General features: G+C 39.4%; 1 protein-coding gene and 1 long non-coding RNA gene across 4 annotated transcripts in view; one reads left to right on the top strand and one right to left on the bottom strand.

The window, feature by feature from the left end:
- SLC25A13 (solute carrier family 25 member 13) overlaps positions 1-25,690 on the bottom strand; it is a 186,207-nt gene that overhangs the window by 140,555 nt on the left and 19,962 nt on the right. For 2 of the 3 annotated variants that reach the window (XM_077856830.1, XM_077856831.1), the window contains exons 2-3: positions 16,275-16,328; positions 6,927-7,069 (exon numbers count right to left, since the gene is read on the bottom strand). In XM_077856830.1, the coding sequence (XP_077712956.1) occupies positions 6,927-7,069; positions 16,275-16,328 (197 nt within the window). Of the gene's footprint in view, positions 1-6,926; positions 7,070-16,274; positions 16,329-25,690 lie in introns of those variants that run through there. The other variant, XM_077856832.1, reaches the window with a different exon arrangement.
- LOC144288881 (uncharacterized) lies at positions 4,601-8,424 on the top strand. The gene is made up of 3 exons (XR_013356904.1): positions 4,601-4,719; positions 7,738-7,953; positions 8,267-8,424. It is a non-coding gene; the product is annotated as an uncharacterized LOC144288881 (long non-coding RNA).

The following is a 25,690-nucleotide window of genomic DNA, read 5'->3' as shown; positions in this document are numbered from 1 at the left end:
TCTTTTCCCCTCAGATTAAGAGTGAACATGGGAAAGGCAGAGAACACACCTGACTTCTACATCCACACATTTCAAAACCTTAGACTTTATTTTTTATTGTTTCTTCTTTGACACCCTTATTCCTCATGCCTCAAAAACAAGAACATGCCCAGGACTGATTCCGTCCTCTGAAGAGAAAGGAATTATGTGTTGATTATACAACTATCATTTTAATACAATAAAATGCAGGCTGTGATGGTAAAATGCATATGTCTGCTCATTAAGAAATCAGGATCTCTGATATTCCTTTTTTCAAAAGAAGAACCCACTTCTGTTCATGTGTGGAGTGCAAAGAACTTCTACACCTGAGATGGAAAACAACACACGTGTTAAATTCATATATGATCTCAGCAAACTGATTATATGCAGAGCCAGCCAGTGCCCACCCCACACAGACAAGGATCAGGCTGTACCAGGCAGTGAGCCTCCTGGGCACAATACCTCCAACTTTTTCATGCCCCACTTCGTCTTCCCAGTAAGCTGTTCAAGTACTAGGGAAAACAGCTTTTGAACCCAGCTCTCTCTCTAGCAAGATATTCCTTAATAATAAACAAACAGAAATATGTTTGCAAAGCTTAACAGGACATACACAACATTTATTTTTACTTGCTCTTGGTTACAGCTGTGTGAATAATGTATAAAAATTATTGCTGGATATACAAAGAAAGCTTCATTCCCATTTTAAACAAAACATAATGACGACAAATATAAAACACACATCAAAAATCATAGAAAACAAATCCAACATCAAGCAGGGAATTCTGACTGTTTAGCTAAGGTAAAAGGGTTTGGGCCCTATAAGTTTTTAGAGACCCTCCTTCCTTCCCCTCCTCCTGGCATTCCTCCTCTCCTTTCTCCTCAAATGCTGCAACAAGCTCTCCTCCTTACCTATGAGTCCCACCAAATGAAAAGTTTCCAGGACCAGGCATTTCAAGTTTCTTCTCATCTCTCTCAAGAACTTTAAAAATTGATTAAATCCATTATTAAATCTATTAAAACAGTGCAATTTGAGGAAATCTAAACACAACAGGCACTTAGAAGAGGGGTACGGAAAGGTGAAATCAAAGACTGAGTAGGTTATAACATAGGCAAACTGTGCCTACCCCCCAGACTCAAATTACCCTTTGATGGCTCTCCATGTCTCTCAGAGTAAAGATCTCCAATCCTTAATATGAAGTACAAGTTCCTACAGTCTGGCAACGGCCTGCCTTTCCCATCACTGTGTCCTGTACTTTTCATGCTCCTTGCATGCCAGCCTCTGCATTTCAGAAAATGAGCACAAAGCTCATAGAATGGAAGTCTGACCAAGTCACTACCCAATGAAACATGTATTAGAATCGAGAGTGCTCCACAAAAACAGAATCCCGTTCAGGTAAGTTCATGCAGTGCACAGGTGTTTAACTTTTATGCCTAGAGTTCAGCCCAACCCCACACAGAAGTGAGGCCTTTAGGAAGTGGCTGTGCCCTCATAGAGACAACCTGCAGCAGGGGTCTCTACTTGGATAATGTCAGGATCTGGCCAAAAGTTACTACTGGAAACTAGGCTATTCAGGATCAGGCTGGTTGTGACTACAGGCTTCCTAAAGCACAGAAAAAATAGGTATGGTAGGGTATGAGTTTCTGGGAGCTACTATACTGTAACAAACTATGACAAACTGGTCACTAAGCACAACAGAAATTCACTCCATCACAGTTCTGGGGACCAAAAGTCCAGAACCAAGGTGGCACAGGGTTGCCCTCCCTCGAAAGGGAGATTTCTTTAGGGGAAGATCCCTCCTTGCCTCTTCCAGCCTCTGGTGGCCCCACAGTTTGTCACATCTCTCCCTACTTCTCATAAGGAGACAGAGCATTTAAGGAATGGATGAGTCAGGGTAATCTCATTTCAAGAACCCTGATTTAATCATATCTACAAAGATACTTTATCCTAATAAGGTCACATTTCCAAATTCTAGAGATTATGACTTGTTATCTTCAGGTAGACATTATTCAGCTACTACAGTGAGTAACTTAGAATTTGTACTAGAACTTCCATTCCTCAACACACCTGGGCTCTCATAACTTAAGGGGGGTGGTGGTTAATACTTCTTAGCAGATTTATCTACATTTGGTCAACAAATTGCTGTGAAACAGAAGCCAGATTTTGGACTAGACATTGATGAAAATATGTAGGACCTGGTCTATACACTTAAGAAACCACAACTAGTGAGCCAGTATCTACCAAGAAATGAAGATTTCAATTCACCATGTTATCTGGGTCAGCACAACTGCCACCACTTTTAAATCCTAAAGTTATCAATCTACAAATAGTTCTTCAAATTTTAATCAGATTATGCACTAAAATTCCTCTGGCCAGCCAAGCAATGTGATTAAGCTCAAAAAGAGCTTTGACAGCAACTGGAGCCCTCACCAGTGGTTTCCCTTGGTTTGGTGTATGTGTTGTGTTTCCATGGGCCAATACATGGCTTCATCATGTCATTTTTTCAAGGAACAGTAGTTGATTTGGGAAGATGATCTGTGACTTGTGAACTTGATAAATGCTATGCTTCCAAAGAGAAGGAAAGGAACAGGAAATGAAGGCATCCACAGTTTTACACTGAGTACAGATGTATGGTTACGCTTATTTGTGAAGTACCAAAGAGCTGCATGTTAGGGTTAGGGAAAATGGTGCACAAACATCTGAATAGGCCTGGGTCTTAGGCACATCTCAGCTCAAACACCAGCCCAGTGCTAGTAGCTCAGAAAGCCTAAATAGTTTGGACAAGTTGCTCTGTGCTTTTGGAAAGAATTACCACAATACATATGGTGAGACTTAAAATATTTCTACCCTTGCATCAAGGAGAATGCCTCTAAATTCTTTCAAAAGAATTAATTAAACAAAAAGAAAACTGGAAACAAAAGAAAAACTGAAGTAACTCTATAAGGGCATGATTTCATAAAGTATGGCACATAATTTCATAGAAAATGATGACACTATTTAACGCTGTTAATATGAACCATGTATGGAAATACAAGAATTGGTTGATAAAGTCTAAAAGCTTATAAAAGAACTGCAATTAAAATACATTCTGATTGTGGAAAATATCGATGCAGGCTAATAAATCATGGGAGACACTGAAAAAATTCTAAATAATCATGTGAAGATGAAAAGATTATGGGTGGTTATTTTCCGTTTAGAAACAAGTCTTTGCAACCGAAGGGGGAAAAAAGTCATAGGGCAACAGATTGAGGCCATCTAAGATTTTCTCTGTCACAGTAAAACACTGAGATTTAAGATAATACAAAATCTGAAAGAAAATGTCAAGTTAAAGAGGATGATAAGATTAGGAGAAAAAAGGCAATCTGAAACAATGGAAAGGCCACAGTCTTTGGAGACAGCTAGGCTTGGGCACCTCTTGGCAAACTGCTTGATCACTGACAGCACACGCTAGCTCATGTGCACAACCAGGAAAGCAGAGCCAGCATTTCAGATTTGTTATAAGCTTTTGAAAAATATATATATATTACGTTATGTATGTACAATGTATGTCATGTCACTATAATGAATCAAAGGCTACTGTTTCTGTAGAGTATGTGTAAAAATAAATAGGAAAAGCATATAATGTTAATGGGGTGGGGTTAGGGGGAAAAAACAATGGAAGGTATTACAATTATATAACTTAATACCCATAAATATATTAATTTAATGAGGAACCAAAATGTTCACCAAAAGAGAGAAAGAGATCAAAATATAAGAAAAAAATCCTGTCATATTAAATTTAAACCGAAAATGTCATTAGGAACTTTAGATTTTTTTAAGTATACTTTTCCATTCTTTCCACTGAGAAGCCAGAGAAGTAGTAATAACCTAGTAATGATAAGCCAGTGCCCAGCTCTCGGTTTCTAAGCATTATTCCCACCTAAAAGAACCAGGGCTTCTTGAAGAAAAGAGTGATTTCTAGGTTAGAAGCAGGAAATATACACAGTGAGCCTGGAACATCTTACTTGCCTAAAACAGGGAGCACTCAGAGGCATAGGGCATAGGAGCTAGGCTGAAGGGACTCTCCCTGCCCACACTGGAACAACTGGAGCATCTATGAGAATAACAATAATCGATTATAATGCACTGAATTTAAAATAAAAACTTCCATGAATTTATACTGATATAAAGAGAGAGAGAAAATGGGGTGGATGGAAGAAAGCTTTTCCTTAACAAAGAATGCTAGATAATAAATATGGGAGAAATGACAGAATTTTACAAAATAACCACTTTTCAGGGCACCTGGGTGGCTCAGTTGCCTAGTATCTGCCTTTGGCTCAGGTCATGACCCCAGAGTCCTGGGATCCAGCCCTGCACTGGCTCCCTGTTCAGTAGTGGAGTCTGCTTCTCCCTCTCCCTCTGCCCCTCAACCCCCACTCATGTTCTCTCTCAAATAAATAAAATCTTTTAAAAAAATAAAAAGAAAAATCACCACTTTTCAAACCGCAATGTAATAGCTGACTCAAGAAAGGATCATCATAGGCGCTAACACTAGTGGATGAAAAGTTGCTAGGAGACAGGATATGCACATTCTCTCTAGTATCTGTTTACTAATTATAAACAAAAATGGTTTCTATACAATCTGAGGGACACCACCTTAACCAAGTGATCAAATTTACCATCAACAATGCTGCGACCACATGCCTCCTGAGGAGGTACAACAGGTAGGACAGAAGCTCTCCTAACCAGTACCAAACCTTTAACATGAATCCAGGCCTGAAGAATCAATTAGAGGAGTCCAGAACATGGGACCTTCAATAAAATAACTGGCCTGGGTTTTAAACATCAATATCATGAAAAAAAAAAAAAAAAAAAAAAATTAGAAGGCAAGGGTCTATTCTAGATTAAAAGAGATATAACAACTAACTATAAGAACTTTGGATCCTAGATTTAAAAAAGAAAGCAAAACAGCAATGAGCCATTTGAGGTTGGAGGCAGGAAGAAAGATCCAGTTTATTGGAATATGGACTGGAAATTAGTATATACCTCACATCACTGTTAATTAGTATATACCTCACATCACTGTTAATTCTCCTAAGGAAGATAATGGTATGGTAGTTATGTAAGAGAATGTTCTCATTCTTAGAAGATAAATGCTAAACTATCATGACATCTAAAATTTACAATTAAATGGTTCAAAAAAGAAAATGATGTATATGCATATAACTGTATGTAGAAAGTATGCATGTGTAAAAAGTAAAGACAAAGGTGACAAATGTGCTAACAATTAATCGAGGTGCAGAGTATATGGAGGTGTTCATTATACTCTTTCCAAGTTTCTGTAATTTAAAGAATCTTTGAACTATCAAGTAAGAAAAAAATTAATTTAAACCTGAATCAGATCATTCTTGTTGCGTGTGAGCTTGGTCACTTCCTATGAATCCTGAACACAAGGCGTGTGAAAGCAACCATATTTTCCCCCCAAAAAATACATCCACTAGAATAAATCTATGTTCGATGTGGCTTTTGCTTCAATGGACTAGTGTGAAATATACATCAGCCTCTTCATGCACCATCCTGGAGAGGCCCTGTGAGAGGATGATGGCCTGCTCGTATATTACACACAGTTTCCCACCAGGCAAAGAATGCTATGTCGGTGTGGGACTAGAAAATAGAAATAGCCCAAATAACCTCAACTGGAATAAAGAGAGAAGGCAGAGTCCAGAAATCCTCCAGGATGTTACGCATCACTGCTAATATCCATCCCTCTCCCTCCAAGCTGCAAGACCTTCATTTTGGGGAGGTTACTTCCATGCAAGATGGGATCACGGGTGCGTAAATAAGAAAAGGTTAGTGCTGGTAAAAACCGAAAGCATTTGCAATACATCAACCAATTTTACTTTGGTTGTATCTCAACCCAGTGCATGTGGGAAAAATCAGACAGGTGACAAACAGGGAGGGCCCAGCACTAGAGAACACTATTCAGGAATACCAGGTAACTTCAATCTATGGAAGGGGGTGCTGACAGGTGGCAAGGATAGAAGGCGGGGTCTACTATAGTTAATACAGAGAAGATGAGCTTTTGGACATTGCACTTGGTTATTAAGAGACATTGGTATTTGTATTAGCAAGAGTTTGGGATCCAAATGCCACACTTAATGCTAAAGCCAACTGCGATCTTAAAACAGCTTAAGAAAAGCTCATTTTTAAAATGTGACAACACTGGCAGGGGAAATTTGCAAAGTATCAATCTGTCTCTTCCAGCTTGGGTATAATGCCTTTCTTAGTGATTTGGAATCATCCTATTATTCTATCTGTTAGATTCATACTATTTAATCATATGGAAGACTTCAAGAGTTATTTGAGTAGAGGGAAAGATCAAAGAAAAGTTATGTTTGTAGAGCTATATTTTACATTTACTCACAATTGTTATAGTTTCCTTGAAAAATACCAGTATATGTACAAACACTCTAGTAGATCTGACACCATTCATCAACTACAGTAAGTCTCTGAAACTATTCTTGACTATCAAAAATACACACAGAGGGGCACCTGGGTATCTCAGTCGGGTAAGTGTCTGATCACTGATTTCAGCTCAGGTGATGATCTCAGGGTCGTGAGTTCAAGCCCCATGTGGGGCTCTGTGCTCAGCATAGAGTCTGCTGGAGATTCTCTCTCCCCCTTCTTCTACCCCTCCCACCACTCGAGTGTGCTCTAAAATAAAAAAAATAAAAATAAATAAAAAATACACACATAAAATCCCCAACTGTGATAAGAAAATATTAAAGGCATCATTTCTAAAATAATGCATTAATTTTAATAGAGAATATGTTAAGAGATGGGAATGTGTTCAGTGACTTCCTAATTTTTAAAGCAACAGAAAGCTATTTCAAACAAAAAAATTAAATGAGATAATTATAAACAAACATACCCATCTTTGGTCTGATCCACTACGCCGCTTAAAAGCTCCACAGTCTTTGGATTGGGCTGGCTTTCTCCAAAAATGTTCAAATATCGTGTGACGAAGTCATTGGGAGACATAAAAAACTCACCATTTTTTTCAATGCTTGCATACTGTTTAAAGAAAAAAAAGAAAAGATATTTTACCCTCAAAAGTATATAATCAGATCAATATGTGAAAAAGCTGAAAATAGGCAAAGGATAAAACATCAGATATGATAATATACTCTTCTCAAGAACAGTTACTTCCCAAGACCTCATAGGAAAAAAAAATATGTTAAGTCTCCCAAGTTTTATGTTTATACCAGTGGTTCTCAGTTGGGGGCAGCTTAGCCTGACTGTTCAGCTTATAAACATCAACGTTTTCTAACAGTCAAGTATAACTAAAGAGGCTCAACCTTCTCTATATGTTACCTGCTTTCTGGGGATGGAGGGGAGGGGTAGGAGGGGCTTCTCTAGCTCTGCTCTTCCTCCATTTGTTTTTATTTTTCCCCATGGTGGGGACATCTGGCAGTGTCCGATGATAAATCTGACTGTCATAACCTGAGGGGGAGGGAGGCTACCAATATGCAGTTGGTAGAGGTCAGGACAACCCCCAACTCCCCTGGAGTGATCCAGCCCTAAATGTCATAGCACTGACACTGAGAAGCCCTAGTTTATGGAAATTTGAAAAGACAAATTATATCCTGTTTTTAGCAAGGGCATATAGCTTTAAAAAAAAATAGGTTGTTTCCGTCCATGATTTTATATTCTAATTCTTTGGTCCCCATTCCTGTTTCAAGGGCACCAATAATGCAAGAAAGGAAGACCAAGAGACTAAGCCAGAAAGCAAATTATTAACTATATGGCTTCCTGGGGGATTTCATGGAAGAAGATATGAAAGTCTGCTCTACTTGGTGTTCTCTTCATCCTAGAGGGAAATGGCAAATGAGAATTAGGCAGCACTCAATGCTTTTTCACAGCACTCCTCTTGCCTTTAGCGATACATTCCAGCCTCTGTAAGTGGGAATCTGTTCATTCCTGTCCCAGGGAGTCCCAGGGCCCAAGGGATCATACAGTACCCTAATACAGCAGGAGAGGACCTCTTGATCCTGGGGACAGAAAAGTGATGTGAGGGTGGGCAGGTGAAGACTGTGAGCTACATGAAGAACAAGGTGAGATGGATAACAGCAACCACACGGGGGTGGGGGGCACAGTGATGTGGGGAGCATGGGGAGGTGAAGTGCAGCAACAGCATCTCCATTTCCTCAACAGCCACAGACTATAAACTGTGGGCCATTAAAACTGTTTTCTTTTTTTTTTTTTTTTAAGATTTATTTATTTGACAGAGAGAGCACAAGCAGGGGAGCAGCAGGCAGAGGGAGAGGGAGAAGCAGGCTTCCTGCTGAGCAAGGAGCCCAATGTGGGGCTCAATCCCAGGTCCCTGAGTTCATGACCTGAGCTGAAGGCAGATGCTTAAATGACTGAGCCACCCAGACACTCATTAAAATTATTTTTAAAGGTCACTTGTTATCTCTACATTTTAATTCCAATGCAGGACAAACTCTTGCTTAGACACACAGTAACCAGCTCTGGAGTCCCTCAGGCCTGGGCTGCACTGAGCTCTGCTTCTACCTCTAACCACCTATATGACCTCACATAAAAGTATAGCTTTCTGAGCCTCTGGCTCCTCGCCTGTAAAATAGGGATAACATTACCTGCTTCTTAAGGTCGATGCTAGAAATAAACAAATAATCAAGCACCATATGCTACACACAAAAAGCACTTCACAAATGTTCTATATGATCAGTTTTCGTTTAACATATTTTAGCATTGTACAAAAGAAAAGCTCAAAAACGGTCCAAGAATCCCACTATTCTTCAGTTAGCACTGAATTGGCTTTTTGGAAACATAAAAGAATTATATTTTGATTTTCCTGAGGCAAAACAAGAAACACAAAGGGTATGTTGCTAATTATAGCGATCCTATGATTTAGAATTATACCTATGTTTGCTTGTAGCAGAGAGTAATTAATTAACTCAGTTTAATTCTTCTCCCACAGGTAGGTGGTTCAGGTTTATCTTCTAGTTTGGGATATTTTTAAATAAAGCTAAGGTAAACAGAGACTTGTATATAACAATTGTCCAAATTCCTGGCAACCTTCAAAGGCTGGACTCCTGGAAGAGAAACTGTTGAGTCAAAGGAGAGGAACTGGAAGGTTCTTGATACTTCATCATGCTTCTCTCCAGAAAAGATTGTACCAATTCACACTCCCATCAGCAGTGTGTGAATGCGCCTTCTTCCCCCTCTATCAGATTTGTTGCAAATATTTACCTAGTTTGATATTTGTAGATAATTGAGTGTATTTTTTCTTCCTCCTTTGCAATTTCTTCCATTACTTCTAAGTCTAGAAGTTAGGCCTTCCTCATCTCAATGTTAATATTTACCCACATTTTCTCTCGGCTTTTTTTTTTTTTTTTAAGATTTTTTATTTATTTATTCGTGAGAGACACAGAAATAAAGAAAGGCAGAGACACAGGCAGAGGGAGAAGCAGGATCCATGCAGGGAGCCTGACATGGGACTAGATCCCAGGTCTCCAGGATCACGCCCTGGGCTGAGGCAGCGCTAAACCGCTAAGCCACAGGGGCTGCCCTCTCTTGGCTTTTAAGTTGTTTTAAGTTTCAATACATCAGTACATCAGTTTTTTATGTGGTTTGAGGTAAGGATCTTCCAACTTTAATTTTTCCCACTTAATCTCTTGGTTGTCCCAGGAGCACAAATGAAATCATTCTTTCCTCCCCTGGCTTTAGGATGTCATGTTTACTACATGTTAACTATCATACGATCATCAGGGAACAGCGGGCAAGTAAGTCCAACCGCAACACCGGTTCTGATCAGTTGGCAACGAATGGCTCCCCTCTGAGGCTGCTCCCAAATTCCATGGAGGAATGACAGGATGGGCTGACAGTTCTTGTCATCCTTGCGGCAGGAGTCCTTGCCAACTGACCTGTCTACTCTTGCAAGATGACGTGCATCTTAATTGCTACAACTAGAGGGAAAGGATTTTTTCCTGTGGTTCTCACTATACCATCCTCTAGTTCCCAGACTGGTGGCAGGCAGAGAATGAAATGTGTTTGATAAATATCTGTCGAATGAAGGAAAGTTTAAAATTATTGTACTACTTCCTTCCTGGGAGTTTCCTGGGCCATGATCGGTCTTTGATTTTCCTCCCATGTAACCTTCAGAATCACTGTAATGCTGCTGAGCCCTAAAAAAAATCCCACTGAAAGCGCAAAATTAAATTACAATGCCATACCCTTCACCCATACCCAGGACAATTAAAAAGAAATAACAAGTACTCGCAAAAACAGGGAGCAAATGCAATTCTCATACACTGGTGTTATGAGAGTAAACCATTAAACCACTTTAGAAAACTGCTTGGCAACATCTCTGACTGAACATGCACATAACCACAGACACAGCAATTTCAATCATAACTATGTCTCTAACAGAAACGTGTGGATAGATACATATGTGTTTATATGTATATATTTTTGACTAAAAAACATGCTTTAGCATTTTAATATCTACAGCAGCATTATCTTCAATAGCAGAAAGATGGAAAATAACTCAAACATCAACCAATGGTACGATGTACAAATCAACTACCGTGGTACACTCACATAACAGAACACAACACAGCAAGGAGAATAAACTAACACCAACCACACACAATGGATGAATCTTAACAACTAAAGCAGGAGTGAAAGAAACAAGACACCAGAAAACATATTGTAGGATTCCATTTATATAAAGTTGAAAACCAAACAACTGGTCACCTTTAGGAGGGGTGCATACTTACCAAAAGGGGCATCAGATGCTTTTGGGACCCTGGTTACATACATGTGCTCACTTTGTGAACACTAATGGAGCTGTACATTTAAGATCTATATGCTTGATTTATACCTCAATAGTTTACACATTAAAAAAATCAAGATATTTTCTGCCCTATTTTTTCAGGGGTGATAAAGAATTTTCTAAACTTAAAAATATATTCATCTGAACATAGAAAACACGGTTTTCTTTAGTTTGCAAAACCAGCTCATCACCAAGGCTGCATGGTCTGCCTTGTAATTATAATAAAATGTCAAAGGTTGTTCCTTCATTTGATGGGCAGAGACAGATCATAATAAGTATGTACTGACAAAAGTGCTCCACTGCCCTTGCAGCAGTGAATGGAGGGGTCTCTATCAAGGGAGTGGACTACACAGCTACTGCATCTTTAAAATGGTATTTCCTCCTTCTTTGGGACTAGATTTTACAAGTGTCCTGAAGACTCTCTCTCCCTTGCAATTTTTTTAAGTTTTAATATGATGAAACAAATGCATGCCATATGCAAAAATGCAGATTCAAGAGTATTCATTATAGTGTTGTTATACTATCAATGCAGAAAAGACAACTAACATCCAGTAATAGGAAGTAGCTAGATAAATTATGGTAGAAACAGCTCTACTTGGGAATAGCACACAACAATAAAACTGTAGAAATATCCCCAATTACAGGAAAAGGTTTTCCTAACATATTAGGTGTGTGTATGGGGGGGGGGGGGTTACAGGATAAAACATTATTCTTTCTCCTGTTAAGGAAAAAAAAAAAGGTTTATATACATACACAGAGACATAGAAACAGAGAGAAAGGTATATAAATAAAATACATATGTATATATAGATACAGATTATATCTATATGGTAGAATCACACGTTACTTTTCTATATATACACTTGTGCTTTTTCAATTTTTGCACATGAATATGAACCACCTTCTCATTTTAAAAAAGTTTTCAAAAAAGAAATTGTTTTTCTAATTTTGTCAATAAAAATCCTGAATACAGCTATTATGTTTTGTTGGGAAAAAAAAAAAAAAAACACCCAAGTGCAATTCACTATGTACTATTATAAATTGTAATAGGACCTGTTCCCCTTGTCTAGTCCCTTTATGCAGTCTTCCCATCTCCTACATCTTACACTACAGGCATTCAGCTACTTCAACCTGTAAACAGTACACATCACCCCCTTTGCTCTGCCCTGAGCTAATGGTTTCCTTCTCAGTATCCCCCTTCTTATTACTGGCACGTCTCTGACCCAGCCTATCTATCCAGTGGTCATATTTATCCCCTGCTCCCTCCCATCCATCAGACAAGACCATTTTCACTAAGCAGTCCTTCAAAATGTCTTAACTTTGCCCACTCTCCATTTCCCCTGCTGCCACAATCCTAATCAAGTCTTTAGGGCCACACACCAGGATTATACCCAAGGCTGCCTAACTCATAGTGCTGCTGCACCAATCAAATGTCAAACTCCTCCTGCCAGTGTCACTGGATTACTCAGAAAACCTTCAAAGGCTTCCTATTGTTCAGCAGACATGCCAAACTCCCAATCACCTTTCTAATTTTGTCATCTACACCCTGTAATGCTTGGCAGCCTCCCTGGCATACAGCTGAATTTCATTTGAAGAAGGAAGCCAGGATTCTTCAACCTGGAAGAGCTGTGTGCTCCCAAACACATCTCCAGCCCTTCCCTCAGACATGCCCTCTCCCCTGGAGCTACCTAGCTGTCCTCCTCCCTGACTCTCCAGTTTCCACTCAGCCCGGGGTTCCAAGGAGCCTTCAAAGGGCTCCCCACCACTGGGACTGCTCCTGCTGTTTCTTGTGGCATTTGCTTTAACCACACAGGCACCATAGGTGAACCTAGATTCTTTCATACCTGCTGCATGCCTGTAAATCGTGTCTCCCGCATAAAAGCTGCACTCCTTGAAAACATGTTCACTGCTTACACCTGTTTTGTACATACCACTCACCGCAAAGTTTCATGGTGTTTTATTTAAGCTGTGAGCACTCAGTACACCTGCTCAAATTAACACAAAGCAGCACCAAAAGTGTCAGGCAGGGGGGAAAAAAAAAACCATGTCAACATTCAGGTTAGAAACAAAACTGACCATACCTGGACTTCAGCTTCCATGTTCACACAAAAGGTTACCGGCCCCTTAGCACCAGAGGGGGCTGCATAATAAACTCAACCTCCTCAGGCTATAAATGCCATAGACCAAGTCCAGCCCTACATCCCATCCATGCGCACTGCCCAAGGACCTGAGCTCCAGGTCACCTCCTGCAAGGCACTCTTATAGCCCTCTGTTTCACACCTGCTGCTGCCGCTGCTCAGAAAGGCCTTCCTCTGCCCCACAACTATCCTCTACCTTCTCCAGCTGGTAAGTACCTCCTCACTGTCAAGCCCAGCTCAAACATCACCAGCTCTAACTGTAATGACCCTTGCTAGCACAATGTAATTAGCCCCACATCATCTTCCCACTAATTAACACCATATAATGCTCATCAACGATATCATGGCTTTTTTGTCTTACACTTACACACAGTGAGATACTAAACGGCAGGAGCCATGATTTATGCATCTTTATATCCCCAACACTTTACTTCACATAGAGTAAGCAACACCCCCAAAAAAGAAGAAAACAACTTATTTTAACTCTTCTCAAGGATAAAATAAACCAGAATTGGGCCCACTTCAGTCTTCCAGGACCCCTCTTCCCTCCTCTCTCCGGAGCAGTTGCACCAGCTCTATGACCTCCACAGTCGCTGACACCCCTGCTATCAGTACATCTGCTCCAAAGGTCCTCCCCCAAGCTGCAGAAGAGTTCTCTAACTAGTGTAACAGACTGAAGGCTGCAATATTTATCATGAAGAAAAATCAGGAAAAAGTCAAAATCAGTAGTCAGGTTCACAGAGGGCTAACTGCTGATCCACACTTAACTGAAAGGCCCAGCCACAGAGGAGATGTGCCTCGCAGAGCCCTGTGGGCGTCATCCCAACTCTCCTGCCCCAACACCATCTGTGGCAGATGGTAAACAAGAGATCCTCCACATGCTGAGCCAAGGTGGATTTGTGTGGGTACCACACTGCCCAGGCCTGATGAGATCACCCAAACCGCTGCCAGATTCACAATCCCTTCCAGAAACTGCTGATCACTGTTTTCTTTATGGACGGTACCCCCCTGCCTGGCCCCATCATCCTCTTGGCCTCCAAGTCACACTCTCACAAGCCGCGTAGTCTTAACCACCCCAAGAGAAGACAACATTTCCCTATCAGGTCCCAAAGATTCCACCCTCAGGCTTACTTACACAGAAATCTCACGGATGGCTCTCCAGAATTCTGCAAAGAATTCCCACCCTCCCTGGGTCTACCCGACCAATCCAATTTGTCTCCAGTAGACACTTGCCTCCTACTGACATGGAGCAGCTGGAAAAGACAGGTTGTTCCAACGTGGGATCTTAACCTAACTTTACCAGTTGCCATGTGGCCTCAAAAGGTGGACACAGCTTCTACCTGGATGGACCCTTTCCATTAGATCACACCAAAAGACCAATAGGTATCCGAGATGCACAATCTATTGAGATGCTCTGAGTTGTTCCCACTTCCTGTCAGAAGGATGCCTACAATCAAAACAGAAGTAACAGAAAGGTCCTGAATTCAAAGAATGCTTATGAGTGTGCTCAAATTAATGAGTTCTATCCATCTCTCTAGGCTCTCTGGCAATCCTCTGCAAGTGCTCTTCTAGAATCATATTATAAGAGTTTTTATACTATAGACCTTAAGTACACATACTAAAAATGTCTATGGTTCCCTCACACACACCTCATCTCAATCACAGTGGGCCCCAGATGAGAAACAAAGCATTTCTGTTCCTTGGACTTTCATGGTCTGGAATCCTTTTCCACCTTAGAAGCTCTCTACTGTGCTGTCCTTTCAGGCTAAAACCAAATTTATAGAGAATTCTGCTTACTTATAACCCAAACCTCCTAACAAATTATCACTCCCCCCCTCACTCAAACCTGCTCATTTTTTAAACCATTTCCTTTTGAAGCCTCTGGCTGTCAGAATTATTTAATTTCAAGCATTTCCTGAATCAGTATCTAAGGCATATTAGGTGCTGGGCATATTCATCCAAGTTTTTTCACTCAATCTTTACAAATTTTTATAGCTTATTAAGAAGATGTTCACACATGTACAAAGTAGAGAGAACAGGGTAAAAAACTCCATGTTCCATTTACCAGTTTCAAAAATTATCATCATACAGACCATGCATTTTCCCTCCCACCCAAAACTGGATTATTTAAAAGCAAATCTCAAGACACCATAATCTCATCTGTAAATACTTCAGTGTGTACCTCTAAGAGAAAAAGACTCTTTTTTAAAAAAAAAAGATTTTATTTATTCATGAGAGACATAGAAAGGCAGAGACATAGGAAGAGGGAGGAGAAGCAGGCTCCATGTAGAGAGCCTGATGCGGGACTCAATCCTGGGACCCCGGGATCACGCCCTGAGCCAAAGGCAGACACTCAACCACTGAGCCACCCAGGCGCCCCACCACTGAGCCACCCAGGCACCCCGAGAGAAAGACTCTTAATTGCTCCTGTAATCAGAATACCATCATCTGACCTAAAATCAATAACAATTCCTTAATATCAGATAATCATGTCAGTATTCAAAATCTCTGATTTCTCAGTATTTTTTAATAGTATCGCATTTTGATGAGGAAAGTGATCCTCACAAATTTAGTAACTTTCTGAGCCATGTATTTGGTACATAGCAGAACATCAAGTTTCCAGGTAAATAACATTAAAAGTGATTTGGTGTTTGGGACCTGAGGCAGAATTTTCTATTAGAATATCATTCATTCACTGCCCAATGTCCCAAAATAGGGGAAATATAAGAAACCTAAGGAAATATATGGGAAACATACAGTATCTGTTGTGATCTAATATGTACTATTATTTATACTGGGGCCCCCTCACCAGGCACCACAGTTGCAATAAAAAGACGATAATGGTAAAAATGAAGGGCTTTTACCAATGAGAAGCAAGGACAGTCCTCTCTGGATGGATGAAGGATTACTGAAATGTTTACAAAGAGCTTTCAACTTCTTAGGAAGAAAAAGCATGATCAGCAAACCACAGAAGTGAATCCTCAAAAGGTAAATGAGTTGTGATACTAAATCCCCCAGCAACTCCTTTCTAGTATCTGACCCCAAGTGAGAGAAAAGAAATTAAAATGCAAACCATACTGCCCTCACAAACAATCACCTACAAGTTTCTGATACATTTCAAAAAACAGAAGTAATTGTAATGGATCTCTTTCATAAGTCTTAAGTAAAGATACCTTTTGGGATTTTTTTATATAACAATGAAATAAAAGCTGTTTGAAAATAATCTTTAAAAATTCGAGAACACAAATCAAACAACAAACAAAATAGATTTCTTTATACTGACCTTCAAAAATATTGTTTTAAGCTCAGCTGGATCTGCTCTCTTGGTTAAAACCACCTATAAATAAACATAAAAATGTTTATATTATTAGAACAAAGCTGAGAAATCAAGCTAGTAGACTAAAAGAAAATAAACTCCAGGTTAGAAATCAGTGAATTTCATTTTTATACTTAAATCACCAAATTTCCCCAGTGCATAAACTACTCCTTGGATTTTAAATTAGACTCATTATGTGGCTTCTAGACTGATAAGAGTCTGTGCAAGAAATGAGTAAAGCTCTTCATATGTGATATTTAATGTAATCTTTTTTTCCCAAAAAAATAAGCAGGAAAATAGAAAACTTGAAACAGATCTGTAACCAGCTGGCATTTTTAAACTACACACCAGAGTGATCCATACCCTCCCCACAGGGAAATATTAAAGTACAACTTGTTTGTTAACCATGCAAGAGAACACAGTTCTTAAAGAAGTTGGTGAACAAGGCGAATCCTATTAACAAACAGGGAATTACTTCGCACGGTTCTGCTGGGGACAGGCATGAATGCCTAGTTATCTGGGCATGCCAAGCAAGGTCTCCTCCTCTCCCCAACTTTTAATTTAAGAAGTCAGAAGTCTCCAAAGGTATGACTATTATTCTCCACGTTCTAGAAATACAAGGGGCTACGGTTACCTTTTGAGAACAAAATTTGACAGATTAGCTCAGAATAGGTGTTGTGCTTAATTCCCCAGCCCACAAAGTCCAAAAACATCAGTTGGGGGAAAAAGCAAGACAAACCTGAATATAACTACCCCAGGCCAACACAAAAGAGTCCTTATGTGGAACCAAACAGTGGGCTTATTCAGTGTCCCATCACCCAATCGTGCTGGCAAAAACCATCGTGAGACTGAATCCTCACCAAGCACAGCGTCACCCCATGATACAGCCAAGGAGGGGTTCCTGGAACCACCCTCATACCGGAGCCATGTCGCTATCCACAGGGAGATTTATGCAAATTGTTCTCAATCCCTTCTGTGTGTTTGCAAAGGCTCTTCTGAGATCTTTGGACAATGGGTTCTCTGTCTCTAAATATGTAACCGCCTGAGCTTCTTGGCCTGCCACTGTCAGGAATAATTTTATTAACTAATCACTGGAAGAGGAGAGGTAGTTTTTCTGAAACAAGTTGGTCGGTCACCTTGTTTCCCAAAGCAAGACTGATAACTCCTTTAATTTCATCTGAGTACTTATAACCACCAATGCTATTTTTGTCCATAAAATTTGGTCATCTTTTTAAAATTCTGAATTAGTGTTCTTTGCTGTTCAATTAAGGAAAAAACAGAATGCTAACCAACCAAATATCGATGATAGTGATGACCTACAGATTTCAGGAGATTCTTTCCTTTTGAGTTTATCTTCTGAGAAAGAATAAGCCAAACACTACTGGAGAAGATAAGAAACACCTCCATCCTCTTAAGAGCAGAGAAATTTCCTCCAAGTTCTGTATCTCACAACAGTCCATAACTAACATTTTTTAGAAGGCATATGGTGACCCTAGGTACTTAGTTGGGTTTCCTTTTAAAAGCAAAGGTAAGTTTCCACAAAGTGAACTATTCTTGCTCCATCTGAATACCACATCCTTTAAAATCTAATTAATTCACTATACTGTGCACTTCATAAAGCCTTCCCTGGGCAATGCTATTTTAGAGTAAACTTCCCCTGCCCTAAATTCCCACAGCATTCTTCCATTACTAATCCCCAAATGCACATCAGTGTTCCCCACCAGGACTGCACTTCTGTAAGAAACAAAACATTCACTCTGTAACTCTACCAGGATCTAAGGCACAGGAGAACACTATATATGGGGAGAAAAATAACAAAGAGCAGAGACCAATGAAATGGACTAAAAAGACAATAGAAAATATCAATGTAACTAAGAGCTGGTTCTTTGAAAAGATAAACAAAACTGACAAACCTTTAGCTAGACTCAACAAGTAAAAAAGAGGGCAGCCCTGGTGGCTCAGCGGTTTAGCGCCGCCTTCAGCCCAGGGGGCCTGATCCTGGAGACCTGGGATTGAGTCCCACGTCGGGCTTCCTGTATGGGTCTGCTTCTCCCTCTGCCTGTGTCTCTGCCTCTCTCTCTCTCTCATGAATAAATAAATAAAATCTTAAAAAAAGAAAAGTAAAAAAGATAGATGGCATAAATAAAACTGGAAATGAAAGAGGAGACATCAACAACAGGTACCACAGAAATACAAGAGGTAAGATTTACTATGAACAATTATACTAACAAACGGGACAACCTAGAGGAAATTAATAAACTCCTAGAAACTAAGGAGAGTGAAAGAGTAATTTAAAACCTCCCAAAAAACAAGTCGAGGACCAGGTAGCTTCCTCAGTGAATTCTACCAAACATTCAAAGAAATATTAATACCAATCCTTCTCCAACTCCTGCAAAATACAGAAGAGGAAGAAATTCTTCCAAACTCATGAGTCCAGCATTAATTTGATACCAAAACCAGACAAGAATGCCACAAGAAAAAATTACGGACTAATACCCTGATGAACATATATGCAAAAATCCTCAACAAATACTAGCAAATCAAATTCAACAATATATTAAAAAGATCATATACCATGATCAAATGAAATTATTCCAGGGATGCAAGGACAGTTAAACATCTACAAATCACTGTGATACACATTAACAAAATGAAGAATAAAAAAGATCCAATGATCATCTCAATATACACAGAAAAAGCACCTACTATGATAAAAATTTCTCAATCAAGTGGGTATAGAATGTATTTCAACATAATAAAAGCCATATATGATAAGCCCACAGCTAACATCATACTCAACAATGAAAACCTGAAAGCCTTATTCTAAGAGCAGGAACAAGACAAAGATGTCCCACTCTTGCTGCTTCTGTGCAACACAGTATTGAAAAATCCTAGCCAGAGCAAGTAGGCAAGAAAAAAAATAATAAAAGGCATCTAAATTGGAAAGGAAGAATAAAATTGTCACTACTTACAGATGACATGATATTATACATAGAAAATGCTAAAGACACCACTAAAAATAACTGTCAGAATAAATTTAGTAAAGTTGCAGGACACAAAAATCGATACACAAAAATCTGCTGCATTTCTGTGCACTAATAACTATCAGAAAGAAAAAGAAAACAATCCTGTTTATAATTGCATTAAAAAGGGATGCCTGGGTGGCTCAGTGGCTGAGCGTCTGCCTCCAGCTTAGGGCATGATGCCAGGTCCGGGGATCGAGTCCCACGTCAGGCTCCCTGCGAGGAGCCTGCTTCTCCCTCTGTCTGTCTCTGAGGCCTCTTTCTCTATGTCTTTCATGAATAAATAAATAAAATCTAAAAAATAAGGCACGTTAAAAAAAAAAAAAAAAAAACAGCATTAAAAAGAATAAAATACCTAGGAATAAATTTAACCAGGAAGTAAAGAACCTATATGCTGAAAACTACAAAACATAGTGGAAAAAAAACTGAAGAGGACACAAATTAATGGAAAGATATTCTGGACTAATGGATTGGAAGAATCAATTGTTAAAATATCCATACTACACAACACAATGAACAGATTCATAGCAATCCCTATCAAAATTCCAGTGGCAGAGCACCTGGCTGGCTCATTTGGTAGAGTGCGTGACTCTTGACCTTGGAGTTGTGAGTTGGAGCCCCATGCTAGGTGTGGAGACCACTTTAAAAAACATATATTTTTTTTAGAAATGCCAATTGCATTTTTCAATGACATAACAAATCCTATAATTTGTATGAATCACCTAAAACAATAAACAAAAAAAGGCAAATAGTCATCTTAAGGGAAAAAAAAGTTGAAGGCATCATGCTCCCTGATTTCAAGCCATATTACACTGCGATAGGAGTAAAACTGTGGTATTGGCATAAAAAGACACCTTTGTCTTTGTTCAGTAGAACAAAAGAGAGTCCAGAAATAAGCCCACACATATATGATCAATTAATTTATGACAAAGGAGCCAAGAAGAGATAATGGGAAAAGCAAAATCTCTTCAATAAATGGTGTTGGAAAACTAAACAACACATGGAAAAGAATGAAAGTGGACAGCATACATAAAAATTAACTCAAAATGAATTGATTAAAGACCCAATGAACAGAAGACCTGAAGCCCTAAAACTCCTAGAAAAACACAAAGGTAGTAAACTCTGACACAGGTATTGGCAATGAGTTGTTTCTTTTTTTAATAGGACACCAAGAGTTAAAGCAACAAAAGCAACATAAGTGGGACATCATACTAAAAAGCTTCTGCACAGCCAAGGAAACCATCAACAAAATGAAACCTACTGAATGGGAGACAGTATTTGTAAATCATACACTCGATAGAGGCTAATACCCAAAATATGTTAAAAAAAACAAACAAACCTACAACTAAATAACAACAATAGCAACAACAAATCCAATTTTAAACATGGGTAGAAGATCTACAGAGACATTTTTCCAAAGAAGATATAGAGATGGCCAACAGATACATGAAAAGATGTTCACTGTCACTCATCATCAGAGAAATGCAAATCAAAACCACAATGAGATATTACCTGACACCTGTTAAGACTGGCTATTATTAAAAAGACAAGAAAATAAGAAGTGTTGGCAAGAATGTGGAGAAACAAACTGTACACTGTTGGTGAGAATGTCAACTGGTGCAGTCATTATGGAAAACGGTATGGAGGTTTCCTCAAAAAATTAAATATAGAACTATTCTACTTTGGGGTATTTATCTGAAGAAAACGAAAACACTACACACACTTGGAAATATATATATGCACGCTCATGCTCACTGCAGCATTATTTACAATATTATTTACAATAATTATTTAAATAATTATTTACATTATTTACAATATCCAAGACATAGCAACAACCTAAGTGTCCACTGATGGGTGAATGGACAAAGAAATTGTGAGACAGATATAAAATGAAGTATTATTCAGGCATAAGAAAAATTAAATCTTGCCATTTGTAACAAAATGGATGGACCTCAAGGGCATTATGCTAAGTTAAATAAATCAGATGGAGAAAGACAAGTACCATCTGATCTCTCTCGTACATGGAATCTATTTTATAGATATATATAAATAGATATATATAACATATATTTTTATATATGTATATATATATAATATATATATACAAATGACAGATACAGAGAAAAAAAATAGAGAACAGGCTGGTGGTTGCCAGAGGCAGGGGGTGGGGTGGCAGAAATGGGTAAAGGGAGTACAAATTTATTAAAAATTTTGTTTAAAAGGCAGGAGTTATTCACCAATGTATCACCAACATTAGTACAATGTCTGGCACATACAGATGGTTCAGTAAATATTAGCAGAAGTACTGAGTTCTATAAATCAATTCTTACAAAATCCATATAGTGACCCAAAATCCAAGTCATATCAGCTGATATGTATAGAACATTTTGTATTTTCAATGCATGACTATTACTTCACTGGATAATCATAGCAAAATCTGAGACCTGGAGAGAAAATAATGTTGCACCCACTTTACAGAAGAGAAACCAAGACTCAAAGAGGGTCAATTTTTTCCTCAAAAGTCAGAACTGGCACCAACTTGTGCTTAGATTTCTAAGTATTGTCTGAGCTGAGATCAGATCTCAAACCTTCCATCTCCTACTCTATTGGTCTTTCCATTGAGCCACACCATAGGCAGCTTCAAACTGACCATAACTTATATTAACCATTAATACAATACACACCCAGAAATCAAGAATTTCCCAATTTCTCCTAACACCACCAGTTTGTAGTATCCATCTAGTGCTGTGATTAAAAAACATGGCTTTAGGAGCACCTGGGTGGCTTAGTCAGTTATGAGTCTGACTCTTGGTTTCATCTTAGGTTATGATCTCAGGGTTCTGGGATCAAGCCCTGCATCATGCTCTGCACTGGGTATAGAGTCGGCTTGGGATTCTCTCTCTCTCTCTCGCTGTGCCCCTCTTCCACTTTTTTTTAAAGATTTTTATTTATTTATTTATTCATGAGAGAGAGAGAGGGGCTGAGACACTGACAGAGGGAGAAGCAGGCTCCATGCAGAGCACGGGACTTAATCCTGGGTCTCCAGGATCAGGTCCTGGGCTGAAGGCGGCGCTAAACCGCTGAGCCACCCGGGCTGCCTGATTTTTATTTATTTATTCATGAGAGACACACAGAGACAGAGAGGCAGAGACACAGGCAGAGGGAGAAGCAGGCTTCATGCAGGAAGCCCGATGCGGAACTCGATCCCAGGAACTCCAGGATCACACCCTGAGCCGAAGGCAGAGGCTCAACCACTGAGCCACCCAGGTGTCCCCCTCTTCCACTTAAAATCTCTAAATAAATAAATAAATAAATAAATAAATAAATAAAGTAAGTCTTAAAGAAAGAAAAAAACACAACCACAGAACACAGTTTTAGTGTCAGGCCACCTGTGACTGGGGATCAGGTGTGACCTGGAGCAAGACCACTGACCTCTCAGCCTCACTTCTCTCACCTGTAAAATGAGAAGTCCTGGATGGTTGAAAGTGTGATAGGAGATAATAACAAAGTGCTCTGCTGCAGAGACGACACATAGTTAAAGACCTCAATAAACGGAATAAAGTACTTGCATTATTTATGGGAGGGTGTTTATATACTCTTTAAAAAGTCTAAGTGATGAGTAACCTGGCTCATAACTGGAGAAGGAAAAAAAATCAGCAAACCACTAACCACAGACATTTTCCTAACTCATCTCCTCTGCTATCTTAGCCCCAACCAATGCAACTTCTTGAAACCAGACCCAAAGTTCCAGATACACCACGGAATTTGCCTGAGGCCCGTGGAAATGTGTATTAGGTCCTGAACACATTGTACTGAAGCAGAAAGTAACTGGTTCCACAGGAGATGGCTTCACAAAAACTTGTACCAGCCTCCTGGCCTCACCTCTGCACTAACTCCATCTAGCTCCCTACTGCTGTGTGACTTGTCAGAATTCCCAGTTCTTCTCCTCCTATTCTCATCTTCTTGCACTGGCATCATGTATAGTGAAGGAAGAACACTTACACAGCTTCATTCAAGACAACATAAAGTTAAGATCTAGACGTCGCAGCGTTCTGAAGGTGTACTGAGATGGAATCTACCTGGTGGCAAAATCAATACCTGGGAACTACAGAAATGTAGCCTCCCTTTTTAAGCCAACTCAAAACAGCTGCTCTGCATGCACACTCTGCGTCACTTTAACAAGCCTTTAGAAGATTCATCAAACTTGAGATTGTTTCCAGAAGGCTGAATTTCATTGTTATGAATTTTTTTCTTATACTAACAGCATGTAAATATTTACAGCTACTCTTCTTACAATCTAATTGCCTGATTTTATCATCATGCTTCTGAATTTGCATTTCTAAGAACAGATTCCACCATTAAACAAAATTTGTATATCAAGAGTTATAAATAAAAGGCACTAGTTTTCAAACAGAAAAATCACCAAGAAGGAAAAGGGATGACTTGGCAGATGACTATGAAATCAATACAATAGGGAATTTTATACTACAGCTGCTAACTTAATCCATACAACATTGCTACTTAATCAATACAATAAAGAATTTTATACTACAGCAGCTAACTTTCACACAGTCAAGACTCAGGGAAAAAGAGAAAGGGTTAAAATTGGAAAACCTATGCATTATATATTTTTTCCACAAACTGAGAGAAGTTTACCTTTACCGAACTTTAATATGGAAATTTCAGGTCAATTCCATGAATCTATGTTCCACAGAGCAAAATTTCAGGACCACTGAATATGTTAAATTTTTGACAAACATTACATATAATAGCTTGAATAGGTTATCAATAGCATTTGCAAAACGGATGCACTAGCCAGGTACATCCTAGTTATAAAAAACCAACCAACAATAACAAAACTTCAATGACTGGGTTTTTAAAAGGCATGGCAAGGAGAACCAGAAAGATACCTTTCAGGACAAATTCACTCTTAGTTCAGTATGAATTAGAGCAGCCAAAAGAAGGAGAATAGCAGAAAAGAGGTTTCTGCATGGAGGAATTTTTTTTTTAAGATTTTATTTATTTATTCATGAGAGGCAGACAGACAGACATACAGAGGGAGAAGCAGGCTCCACGCAAGGAGCCCAACGTGGGACTCGATCCGAGGTCTCCAGGATCACGCCCTGGACTGAAGGTGGCGCTAAATCGCTGAGCCACCCGAGGAATGTTTTTCAAACTGGAATCAAGCCACAGTTGAAAGCTCATTAACAAATCATAGTGGAATAGAATTGTGAGCCCAATAGAGAGTTGACAGGTCTAACAAAGGGCAGTGGGGAAGAACATAAGAAAACCTATAGAGAATAAGGGATACTAACTTGAAGAAGAAAATGAAAAGAAAAGCTCTCTTCTTCCCGTGAAAGGCTCTAGAGATGTTAAGATGCTGATCTCCTCAAATGCATCTTATTCCTCCCATTCCATGCCTCCCAACTCCTGCAAAGAACAGAAACTAAGCAGATGCTCCAAAAACTGTTGATTCAGGAAGAAAATCTTCCACATGAGTAGAAAACAAATAGGTACTATGAAAAATAGACAGTAACTCCTTCCAGACCGGTGGTGCTAGAAGTGTGGGCTCTGCACCATCTTCCTCCAGTGGAACTTTCAGATATGTAAATTATCACACCCTACTCCGGATCTACAAATCAGAAACTCTAGGGGTGGGATCAGCAATCTACAGTAGAACAAGTCCTCCAGGTGATTCTGATGCTGTTAAAGTTTAAGAACCACAGCCTTTGCTAATGTCAAGTTCGGTAGGTTAGGACTGCTATTCTCAGCCCCAGCTGTATATTCAAGTCTCCTGAAGGACTTCCGGATTTATTCACTGTCCAGGCCTATCAAATTACATTGTAAAGGCTAATCCAAGCAGAATCTCTGAAATGGGTACCTTTAAAACTCCATCATGAGATTATAATGTGGGGTTGGTTGAGAACCATGGAGTTAGGACCCAAGATCCCAACCTCAGATGGCTACTCCACCATCTCACCATCTGCACAAAAGAGCCTTTACTCTGTAACAATCCCCACCAAACCTAAAAAGCCTGAAAGACAAGACAAGCACAGGCTTACACCAAAAATTCTACTGTCATGAAGTAATTATTTACCCTAGATATGAAATAAAAACCAGAAGAGACAGCTCATCAAAAGTGGGCTAGTCTCTGTTGTAAGCACAGGCACACATGCAGTGACACGCAGGAGGAGGTGGAGGGAGAAATGTCTCTGCCTGGTCTTTTGAATCTGAGGAAGTAAGTGGAGTGGGTGGACTCACATCCCATTGGAAAGCTCTATTCCGTGTGGCCTAATGATTTAGAAGCTGGGGCCAACTCTTCTTCCCATCTATCTTCCTGTATCTCCACATGTATCT

The sequence above is a fragment of the Canis aureus genome, chromosome 18 (assembly GCF_053574225.1).
Source record: "Canis aureus isolate CA01 chromosome 18, VMU_Caureus_v.1.0, whole genome shotgun sequence".
Lineage (NCBI taxonomy): Eukaryota > Metazoa > Chordata > Mammalia > Carnivora > Canidae > Canis > Canis aureus.
The sequence above is the reverse complement of the archived record's forward strand: the minus strand, read 5'-3'. Positions and strand labels throughout refer to the sequence as shown.